Genomic DNA, 11,662 nt, shown 5'->3' on the forward strand with positions numbered 1-11,662 from the left:
TCCCGCTGAACATACAGAGCTGACTGCCGCGTCTGGATCTGTGTACTTGCTTTTCCTTGAGCCTGGAATACTCGTCCCCAAGGTCTTCACCAGGCTTCCTTCTTCTCATCCTTCAGCTTTCAGCTCAAACGCCACCTCTGAAAGGCCTCTCCTGACCTCCCAATGGAAAGTCTTCCTCCTACCCCCAACACTTAATTTGATAAATTATTGTGTTTATTCACTTGTTTTGGAGTTCCCTGTGTCACCGGATCCCTAACACCTACACTAGAAAGCTTCAGGGACCTCCTTTGCTGAGTTCAGCCCCCAAGCACCGCCTGGGACAGAGTAGATGCTGAAGAAACAGGAGCCCACAAGGTTATTCCCCGGGCTCTTAAAGCTTCTTGTCTGCTGCAGGGAGCGATCTTCCCTTTAATCGCTTTCTCCCATCCTCAGCAGGGAGGGAAGGTGGGGGGCTAGCAACTGCCTCCCCTCCCCCCTACCTCCCCTGGCTCCGCCTCCACCTGACCTTTTCTGCCCCTCTTCCCACTCTCCCTACCTTGCCCCATTCTTCCTCCTCCCCCCCCCGCCCCCTCCCCTCCCCGCCCCCTCCCCTCCCCTCCCCCTCCCTCAGACCCACCCAGCCGCGCGTCCGACCCGAGCGCGCCCTGCGTCTCACGCGGGCACTGGAGCGCGCAGTCACCCGACGGCCGGCCGCGGAGGAAGGATGGCGCGCACGGCGCTGCGCTTGGTGCTGTTGCTCCTGGTCGGGGACTTGGCAGGTAACGCTCACCCGTGCGCCTGGTCGGCCGAGGACCGGCGCGGGAGTGGTGGAGAGGGGTCTCCCCGGCGGCTGCCCGCCTCGGGATCCTGGCGGCCTCGGTGCCCCTCCGCGCACCCGTTACTGGTGGGTCTAGGCCAGCCGTGCGGTCGCTCCTCCAGCTACGCGAACTTGGAGGGGGGCGTGGGGGATGTTGTGGAGCTGGCGACCTTCTTTAGTTCTTGCTTGGGCTTCGCTCCCAGCAACTTCTTAGTGACACCCTATTTTATTATTAAAATAGTATTTAATATTAAAATAATTGTTTTATTGTTTATTATTTATTTATTTATTAAAGCAAATTTTCTGGAGCCCAAGAGCAGGAGTTGGGTTTTTATGTACCTAGTGGTCCTGTTGAACCTCGGCTGGAGAGGTACAGGAATTGGGAACGCTAACTGCGTCAGGCACTTTGGGGTGTCTGAAAAACGGCCTTTAGTCCAGCCAGACTTGACGCCCATTTTAAAATGGAGTTTAAATGGTATGACCCAATGTTAACTTTTGCGGTTATTACCCTGACTGCAGAGGAAGAGAATATCATGAATTATTGAGTTAATTCCCAGACTTTTATTCCATAGCTGCAAAGTACTTTCTCAAGCAAACCCATTAGGGCGGCCAATTACAGAAACGGTACCAAATGTTCTTTCTGTGTGCCTGCTAGGAACGGTGCCAGAAAACGGCTGAATATCATTTAGTGGGGTGGGGGCTTTAATGGGGGTGGTTCCAAGAAACTAGTCATCCAGGGAAAGGGGACAAGATGTGGCCTGGATAAGTCACAAGCTGGATTTTAAAAACCCTTGATGAACACGAATTGACCTTCATCACATAGTGTTCTTTTTTTTTTTGAGGAAGATTAGCCCTGAGCTAACATCTGCTGCCAATCCTCCTCTTTTTGCTGAGGAAGACTGGCCCTGAGCTAATATCCGTGCCCATCTTCCTCTACTTATCTGTGGGACGCCTACTATAGCATGGCTTGACAAGTGGTGCCATGTCCGCACCCGAGATCTGGACTGGTGAACTCCGGGCTGCCAAAACAGAACCATGTAAACTTTGCTGGGCCACCTGGCCGGTCCTAATCACGAAGTTTAAAATATCTTTTCTTCTTGCAGGCTCTTCACGTTCTCAACCTGGTCAACTTGCAAAATATAGAAGAGTAAGTAGGAAACCACTGGTATTGTTTCCACTAATACAGTGAAGCAGTTTGGGTTTGGGACTGGTTTTTTTGAAACTATTGACAGCTTCTATAGAAACTGGATTCTCAGGCAGACCTTTTGATACAGATCAAAAATGTAAATATTGGTTGAAAATAGCCTCAGGGCTTTGTTTCCTTTAACGATTTAGAAGGTCCTAGGCCTAGTAGTTATGCCTTGTACTAGGCATTTAATGTACATTATCAAATTAAGTTCTGTGGAAGCAAATGAAAACCAGCCAAATGAGAACAAGCAAAAGCTGTTTCTTCAGACGGTAATAGAGCAAGGAAATCAGCCACCTCACTGTGTTTTGGCTGAGACTCAAAGACAGGTGGAGGAGTGGAAAGCTTTATAGTGGGAAATCGAGGAGGCTTCAGGTGTGCTTGGATTGGAGGCTGCTGGCTGGGGAAGCTGGAGGCAGGTAAACTAGAAGCAGGCATCCTGGGTGATTGGTTAGGAGGGCGTAACTGGCTTTCTCTAGTTGGTCCTAAGTTGGGCAGAGACAAAAGTTAAGGGAGCTGTTAGTTATTGATCAAGTCCTGGCCATTTGGGGCCCGTTGTTACAGAGGTTATTGTTCGGCTTCTGGGACTGTCACTAGAGATAGCCATCTGACTTCCTACAAGTCTGACTTCTGGCAGGCTGGCTTCCTGGGCTGATTATTCTAAGTAATGAGTTGCTTTCCTGGCGGTTGCTGCAGGCTGTGGGTCAGAGTTCTATGTTAATCTCTGGTCTGGCATTGTCCATTTGTATGTTCAGTCTCTCAGTTCTCACAATGACCTTGTAAGGTAGATATTATTATTTTACACATGGAGATATTGACCTCAGTGGGTTAGGTAACTTTGAGAATTCAACTGAGACTAGACCTCTTCCAGGAAGCCTTCCCACCCTATTTTCTTCCTTCAGGGCAGATCTGAATGCACTTTCACTATGCTTCCATTCAGCCTATGCTGCATTGTCAGCATCAGCATGATAGTGTAGGGGAGGAAGAAAGTCTGTCTTCCACCCTTCTTAGTTCTCAGCTGGGGCCCCTTAACAAAAGACAGACAACAAGAGAAAAACAAACAGAAGTTTATTAACACGTGCATTGCGCATACACAGGGGAGCACTCAGAGGTGAGTAACTCAAAGTGGCTTAGAACTCTGGCTTATATAGCGTCTTTAACAAAGAACAGTAAATTTGTGGAGAAATGACAGGACAAAGGAAAATGGTGTTAGGCTTCCAAAGGCAGCCGACCATGGGAAGGTAAATGTATGGGAGGAAACAAACGGAGTAAAGTTTGTTTGCAGATTCCTCTGGTGCCGTCTCTGAGCTGATAAGAGTCTAGAGTTGTCTGCAGTAAAGGAGAATTTATATTCTGCCTTTGGGCAGAAAAGGGGCGGGGGGTGGTAGGGAGAGCTTTGCCTGGGTTTGCTACTTCTTAACTGCCTTTAGCTCAAAATAATTTTTATGTCAAAGAACTATGTTTTTGGGTGACATGCTCTGTTTTCCTCAATGCTTAGATACCACTGTGTGCTGAGTACTGTTCTAAATGCTTTATATATAATAATTCGTTTTATCTTTGACAGCACTGTGAAGTAGGTGCCGTTGTTATTCCCTTGGCCGAGATCATACGGAAATGGTAGAGCTGTGGTTCCAACCCAAACAGTCTTGAGTCCAGATCCAGTACCCTTTACTGCCCCATCATAGCATTGAATTGTAATTGCCTGTCTCACCCCAGTAAACCATATACTCCTGGGGTCAAGGATGATGTCTTGTTATTTGGTGCCTAATCTTCAGCACTTAGTGGGTGCCCAATAATACTTTTTGATCAGGTGACTGTTTTCTTGAGTTTATTTTTCTTTCAGAAAATGGGGATAATCCCACCTCCATTTTAGGGCTGGGATTAGGGTAAGGCAGGTGAGGTACCTAGGGTGCAAAATTTAAGGAGACACTCACTCTCAGGAGGCAAGTGCCCCCGGACCCTGCTCTGTTCGTACAGGATCATTAAAAGGATGAATCACACAAGAGATCTTTGGCTTTTCTTCTGCATTTCCACTGCCACTGCTCCAGTTTAGGGCCCCCTTTACTTTTCCCTAGACTAGCTTAGTAGCCCCCTAAGTGATTTTCCTCAACCCTTCAGTATCTCTACTTTCCAGCTCCTGCTACACGCTGCTGCTGCTGCATTTACTCTTCACAACCTCGACTCCAAGGACCGCGTGTCCCTGCATGGAACCCATAAGAGACTTCACAGTGCCCACGGAGAATGTCTCACCTCCTTAGACAGCTGCCTTTCTACCTGTACCTTCCGTTCCTTTCCCATGACTTTTGCTCTTCTATCCTTAGGCTAGTGCCACATTGTTTTAATTACTGTAGCTTCGTAGTAAGTTTTGAAATGGTGAAGTGTGAATCCTCCGACTTTTTCTTCACGATTGTTTTGGCTATCCTAAGTCTTGCATTTCCATATGAATTTCAAGATCACTCTGCCAATTTCTGCTTCAAAAAAAGCAGTTGGGCTTTTGATAGGAATTGCAATGGACCTGTAGATCAGTTTGAGGAGTATTGCTGTCTTAAGGAAGTTAAGTCTTCTGATCCATGAATATGGGATATCTTTTCATTTATTTAGGTCTTTAATTTGTTTTGACAGCTTTTTTTGTTTTCAGTGTACAATTCTTACACTTCTTTTGTTAAATTTCTTTTTTTTTTTAAGATTGGCACCTGGGCTAACAACTGTTGCCAATCTTTTTTTTTTTTTTTTCCTGCTTTATCTCCCCCAACCCCCCCCCCCCCCCGTACACAGTTGTATACCTTAGTTGTAGCTCCTTCTAGTCGTGGGATGTGGGGTGCTGCCTCACCGTGGCCTGACGAGTGGTGCCATGTCCGCGCCCAGGATCTGAACCCTGGGCCGCCGCAGTGGAGTGTGTGAACTTAACCACTTGGCCACGGAGCTGGCCCCTTATTCTTTTTTTTTTTGAGGAAGATTATCCCTGAGCTAACATCTGCTGCCAATCTTCCTCTTTTTTGCTGAAGAAGACTGGCTCTGAGCTAACGTCTGTGCCCATCTTCCTCTACTTTATATGAGGGACGCCTGCCACAGCATGGCTTGATAAGTGGTGCATAGGTCCACACCCGGGATCCGAACCATTGAACCCCGGGCTGCCAAAGCAGAGCATATGAACTCCACCGCTGCACCATCGGGCTGGCCCCAATATTTTATTCTTTTTGATGCTATTATAAATGGAATTATTTTCTTAATTTCATTTTCAGATTATTTGTTGCTAGTGTTTTGAAATACAATTGATTTTTATATATTGATCTTGTGTCCTTCAATCTTGTTGAACTTAGTTTTTAGTTCTTTGTGGAATTCCTTAGGCCTTTCCATAGAAAGATCATGTCATCTTTGATTAGAGAGAGTTTTGCCAGTTCCCTTCCCATCTGGATGCCTTTACTTATTTTTCTTGCCTGATTGCCTTGGCTAGAACCGTCTGTACAATGTTGAATAGAACAGATGAAAGGAGACATCCTTGTCTTATTCTTGATTTTAGGGAAAAAGCATTCAGTCTTTCACCATCTAAGTGTGATACATAATGTTAGCTGTGTGTTTTTTGTAGATGTCAGTTTTACTTCCTTGCTTAGATATTTGCTTAGTCTGTTTTATTTTCTTGAGGTAAACATTCTCCCAAACCTCTCTATCTAAATGCTACCCATCCTTTAAGACTACCATGTGTATTTCTTGATGCCTTACTAGACACTGAATTTCTTAGAGGCAGGACTCAGTTTGTCTTTGTATTTCTCATAACATATATCTTAAAATCTTAGAGTATTCATTTATTGAATGAATAAATAAGGGAATATATCTGGTTAAGTATATAAGAACCTTTCAAAAGAAAATCTTCAGAGCATAAAGCTCAGAGAATTACTTAAAAGCATATCACGTCCTTCTATAAAAATTAAAATGATTCCAGGGAATAAATGCATTTGCCAGATGGCCCTCTCCCAGAGTCTCCTGAAGCCCGGAGGAACAGTCTGCCAGGGGTGGCTTCCTATAGTGGCATCTTGTGGGGTATAATTTAGAGCCTGCCTAGATGATGAACCTGCTTTGAATTTTTTTTCCTTTGGCACAAATTAGGGTAATTGAATAAAACTAAGGGCTCATGGGTGCATCATTTATGAATGAAATTATTTGACCTCCTCGGTAAGGGTGAAAAGTATTTGTCTGAAAGTGAAAAGACTTATGTTGAGTTCAGAGAAAATCCAGCAAATGAGTAACCTGAATGTCATAAAGTTAACTGGTGGATAGCCAAACCTAGCTTTGAAATCACGAGAATCAGACTGGAACACCAACACGGCCTTCCAGCTGGGCACATCCCTCAGGGACCTGAAGGACATCATAAGGCTTCTGCTTTGAAAATAAAAATCTTATCAGCTTGTTAGTGCTGCTCAAAATTCATATATTAGTCATTCTTTGAGATGAAAGCGTTTGAAAACTCCTGTTAAACAGAAGAACACCTAACACCTTCGGGCTAAACAGATCGATTTCAGTTAGCTAGTTGTTTACCTACCTAGTCAGTCACTGAGAGGGTGGGGCATAGGCAAGATATGTTTTGATTAAAAAAGGAGAGGCAGGAAAGGTCCGGAGCAGGGGTTTCCTGAAATTGTGTGCAAGATGATGTGTCTGTGCATTTTCCTTAGCTCGCATCATGTAGTCAGAGTGGCCTGGATGCCAAGGTGATTGGGAGCGGGGATTCATAAGCCCAGTCCTAGCTGATCCAGAGAATTCAGGGGCCTCTAGACATACAAATTCTACCTCTGGAGATTCTGATCCAGTAGGTCCGGGGTGAGGCCCCAAATCAGTATTTTAACAAGCTTCTAAGGTGCTGTGCACGTGCAGCCTGTGTGGACCCAGCGTGGGCTAGTCGTTAACAGTGAAAGCTCACCCAACCACTCTCCACTTAAGTAACTCACGAACAAGTGAGCCTTTTTCTCTGAACAATTCCCGCCGCACGCTGATCACTCGCTGGTTGTAGATGGACTGCTCTCCTGTGTGAGACTTCATTTCTCATCCGTGGAGTTGTATTCTTATCAAGACTCAACTGCGTGTGTTCACAAGCCTGTTAGGCCAGTTGCCAGTCTAATTTTAATTACAAATGTAAAGACAAACGAGTGTCAAGACATAAAATTGTGGTTTGTATGAGAACTGTGTTGAATGCTTTTGAAAGACTTGCTAAAAGATGAATTGCTGAAAAAATGCTATGGAATTAGGTGTAGATGAAACAACTGTAAATAATTGGGAAAAGGTTTTTAAATTGTGTATTACGTTGTTTTGCAAGTATCTTTAAATTCTCACTGTATTTTAAAACAGGAGTTCTCAATTGGGGACAGGTTTCCCCCTCAGCAGATATTTACATTGTCATTTTGATTGTCATGACCGGGACGTTGATACTGGCATCTAGTGGACAGAGAACAGGGATGCTACTAAACATCCTACAACACAGGACAGCCTCCCGCAGCAAAGAATTACCTGGCCCAAAATGTGAATAGAGGTTGAGAAAGCCTGTTTTAAAGAAACCAAACAGGAAGTCATAGGTGATTTGCTATGGCTATGACTTTTGTGGTGATAGCACACACAACTCTAATTAGTTGAAAATTCAAAAGAAAGGTCTTATCTCTTACATCAGTTAGGATTAGATTCAGCTGCAGCTAACAAAGACTCAGCAGCACCAAGTGCTGCCATGCTAGGATGTAGCCTTTGTCCTCCTGGTCTGTAAGATAAAGGTTAGAGCTCCATGCATCAGCAGCAGGATGGAGGAATGGACAAAGAAGAATAAAAATTTGGAGAAGCAGAGGGCAGGTACCAGCTTTCTTTTAAAGGAGGTTCCTAGAAGCTACTCCACAATGGCCTGACCTTAATCGTGTGGTCATCCCTAGCTCCAAGGAAGGCTGTCTTATAGTAGCATTACAGGTGGCCATGTGCCCTGTCACTGTTTCACATCGAAAGATTGGCAATTTTGTTTTTGTCTGTATGGATTTTAAGATAAAGTGTTTAGGGTATATATTATTTTTTGTTATTGTTTGCTCGCTTTAGTTGACTTTTTTCAGTTAAATAACCAACTATCATTTGTCCCAATCTCATTGGATAAGAGGGCATCTACTCTGCTTGTGAGAGCCCTAGAAGACATTGTCTTAGTGAGCCTAAGGTGGCAGGAATGCATCAGGCTCCTAAATGGAGCAGAGAGGGCTGAATGGAGGATGGAAAGTCAACAAAGCCTCCTGTATTTCAGAGTTTGGCCCATGGCCAGCTCTGCCAGGTCTTTATAAATCCAGGTATTATCAAGAGAGAGGTGTATTTCATTTATTCAGAGTGCTAAAACAGGGTGACTTCTTTTACCTTGAAGTGAAGAATGGTGATCACCATTTACTAAAACAAACAAAAAATAACATATATAAAAAACAAAAATACAGCAGCCCATATATTTAACCTTTTGTTAAAGTGGGTCTCTGCATACCGTAGTCTGATCTCTGGGACCAGTTCTCGTCCTGGCCCTGCTGGAGACTAGTGGCTATGATCAAGACATATTACCTGTCTGTCTTCAATTCCATCAGATCGGAGGGTTGAGTTCCATGATGCTCTATCGTGGACCTGGAAGTCGAAAATCAAGGTGTTGGCAGGGTTGGTTCCTTCCGAGGGCTGTGAGGGAGAATCTGTTCCAGTCCTCTCTCCTAGTATCTGGAAGCCTCAGGCATTCCTTGGCTTATAAATGGCATTCTCTCTGTGTCTTCGTATGATCTCCCCTCTGTGTCCAACTTGTCCCTTTTTATAAGGACACCAGTCATACTGGATTAGGGCCCACTTTAATTACCTCATTTTAATTTCATTACCTATATAAAGACCCTATTTCCAAATAAGGTTATATTCTGAAGTTCTGTGGGTTGGGACTTGAACATCTCTTTTTGGGCAGACACAATTAAAGCCCTAACAACCTCTAAGGTCCAATTCTGAGCCTGCTGCTTGGTTTAGTGCTGTTGGCTAAATGCCAATATCTTAAAAGTCCAGACTAAAAGATTAGGTTCCTGAGTCTGTCTCGGCATTATGCCAAGGGATTAAGGTGGAATGTAACAGAACATCCACATGGAGAGAGTAGTGAGGTGCCAATTATGAAGCTAGAGGATGTTAAAGTAGATATGGTGGCATGTCCTAGACTGTCATTTAAAAATCAGCCAGACTCGGGGCCAGCCCCGTGGTGCAGCGGTCACGTTCGCAAGCGCCGCTTAGGTGGCCCAGGGTTCGCCTGTTCGGATCCCGGGTGCAGACATACCACCACTTGTCAAGCCATGCTGTGGCAGGAGTCCCACATATAAAGTAGAGGAAGATGGACACGGATGTTAGCTCAGGGCCAGTCTTCCTCAGCAAAAAGAGGAGGATTGGTGGCAGATGTTAGCTGAGGGCTAATCTTCCTCAAAAAAAAAATCAGCCAGACTGAACCTTCCTCTGAGGTCCGTTTCTTACATAGTAGATATTGAACCATTGTTTTAACGTCGCATCTGATTTTTGTGTTTGAAAAACATTTCTTGGAAAATACAAATATTTTTGTAGTGTCAAGGTGGAGGAAAATCCCCTTCTTACCCTTATGGTGGTCTTATGGTTAGAATAATAATAAAATTCACACGGGACCAGATTAACAGGAGAAAAACCCAGTCTAATACATGCGCATTGGAGATCATAGGGAAATGATGCTCGGGGAATGAACAAAGCAGGCAGTATATATATGTTTTATGCAAAGAAACAATAAATTTGTGAGGAATGACTGGACAAGGAAACTTAGGTTTGAGGTACATAAATAGGAATTTTAGCAGAGTTTAGGCTTGAAGTAGTAAATTAGCAAGGTTTGTTTATACTAGCTTCGCGGCCCAGAGTTCCCTGGCTCTGGGGATCAGGATGCAGGGGAGTGCCTTTCACAGAGGAGATTGATTTCCTGCTTTGACAGGGAACAGAGACAGGAGGGTCGGAATGCTGTTTTTGCTTCTCAAGTAACTTTAATTCCAAACGATCACTGTGCTGTTGTGGGATATTTTGGGGTGGCCTGCCCGGGGCCCCAGCAGTAGGATGTTTCATAGGAAATCTAGGGAGACTTAGACTTTGTCCTCCCCGCAGCTATTTTGTGATGAGACTATCTCAAGTTATTCTAATTTCTGTCTTCCTTTCTCTTTTCTAGCCAAACTGCAATAAGTATAACTTGCCAGCGTGTACCAGAGACTTTAACCCTGTGTGTGGAAGCGACATGTCCACTTACCCCAACGAGTGTGCTCTGTGCCTGAAAATCAAGTAACGTAACTTCACCGTATAGACCAGCCAAGTTTTCTTTAGCTCTGTTCTCGAACTTTAATTACTTAGGAAGTAGTGGCTCTTTTCTTGGATATAAGAATCAAATGCGACATAAGTAGTTGTGTTTTCAGACTGACATTTTAGACACAGAATCCTTCAGGGCATTTTCCAGGTCACAGTTAGAGAATGAAGTTATTCATCAGTCATAGACCACATAATTAAGTTGCATTACTCTCCAGGGATGGGCAGTTTTCCAAAATTAAGCATGTATTTCATAGTTAGACTCTGTGGAATGTTAAATGGTGTTGTTTTTTTTTTAATTCAGAGGGCATGTACAGGTGACCTACACACCTGTACTACTAGTCAAAAAATAGGTCTTAATATCTCTGCCTAGTAGAATACTAAGTAATAAGTGTGTTACACCTGGTGCCCCTCATGTGACACTCCTCCCTGTGTGCTCCTTTGTACTTCGGGGGTCCGTTCTCTGACCTCATCTTCAGTGAGTTACCTAGGTCTTGTCAGCGTGATTCTAGGGCGTTAGTGTCCTGTGCCCTAGGGTTAGGGAACAAATGGCAGAGTTGGGGCTTTCACTGTCAGTTTCCCCTAGATTTAGCTTTAAAAATGATTAAGTCAGCGTTACCCTGGAAGGAATCTAATATAAAACGCTATGGGTCCTTTTTAACACAAATAGGGGGACACTTTCAGTCTGGTGGGTAAATATGTTTTTATGGTCACTTTGCAGGGAAGGTGGTCATGATATTAAAATAATTCGAGATGAACCATGCTGATGGAGCGCTTTGCAGAAGAGAAATTGGAGAAACCATCTTCAACCACAGCCTAGATGAATTTCATTTCCCCTTTTTCTCTTTTCCTCTGTGTCTTTGCATGAGATTTGTTAACCCACATTTTCTGAGAGGAGGTGTGGAGGGGAGCCAGTGACTGATAATTAAAACAAAGCAAAAAGAATCCTTGTTTCTTGGCTTTTGCCCCTTGAGTTAAGCTTCTTGCCCTGATGACTTGTGCATTGCTTTCTTTAGTTGGAATAAAATCAACATTGTTTTCAGTACCCACTGTTCTCTGTTGAATACTCCTCCTCACTCAGCAGCCTCGTGGTGGCTCTTTTCCTTTCAGGCAAAAGTGAATTTCACTAAGGGAGAAGTGGAGTCAGTGTTGAGAGGGCAAGATTTATTGTAACTCCCTCTTTCACTGAATCTTAGATAATTAATGGATGTGTAACTGGTACAGTGTTCCCATGGCAGATAACCATGAGGTACTTGGGGCTGACTTCAGCTCGCAACTGGTACAGTCAAAGAATTATGTGGGTAAAAAATATTTACTAGATTCAGTATCTCCTTTCAATACAGTTTTCCTTTGGGTTAATG

The 11,662-nt window shown here is 44.1% G+C and overlaps 1 protein-coding gene across 1 annotated transcript; it reads left to right on the forward strand.

Annotated features, from left to right (window-relative positions):
- Window positions 1-608: 608 nt before the first annotated feature.
- Window positions 609-11,346, forward strand: SPINK2 (serine peptidase inhibitor Kazal type 2). The gene is made up of 4 exons (XM_014857830.3): window positions 609-758; window positions 1,900-1,943; window positions 10,171-10,280; window positions 11,023-11,346. Exons 1-4 carry the CDS (start codon window positions 704-706, stop codon window positions 11,066-11,068), a joined length of 255 nt encoding a protein of 84 aa, XP_014713316.1. The 5' UTR covers window positions 609-703; the 3' UTR covers window positions 11,069-11,346.
- Window positions 11,347-11,662: the final 316 nt, after the last annotated feature.

The sequence above is a fragment of the Equus asinus genome, chromosome 3 (assembly GCF_041296235.1).
Source record: "Equus asinus isolate D_3611 breed Donkey chromosome 3, EquAss-T2T_v2, whole genome shotgun sequence".
NCBI lineage: Eukaryota > Metazoa > Chordata > Mammalia > Perissodactyla > Equidae > Equus > Equus asinus.

Excerpts from the sequence above, each read along its gene's own strand:
- SPINK2 (XM_014857830.3), top strand. The coding sequence starts at position 704 with ATGGCGCGCACGGCGCTGCGCTTGGTGCTGTTGCTCCTGGTCGGGGAC. Across the intron at positions 759-1,899 it reads CCTGGTCGGGGACTTGGCAG|GCTCTTCACGTTCTCAACCT; the intron begins GTAACGCTCACC and ends TTCTTCTTGCAG. Across the intron at positions 10,281-11,022 it reads GCTCTGTGCCTGAAAATCAA|GGAAGGTGGTCATGATATTA; the intron begins GTAACGTAACTT and ends GTCACTTTGCAG.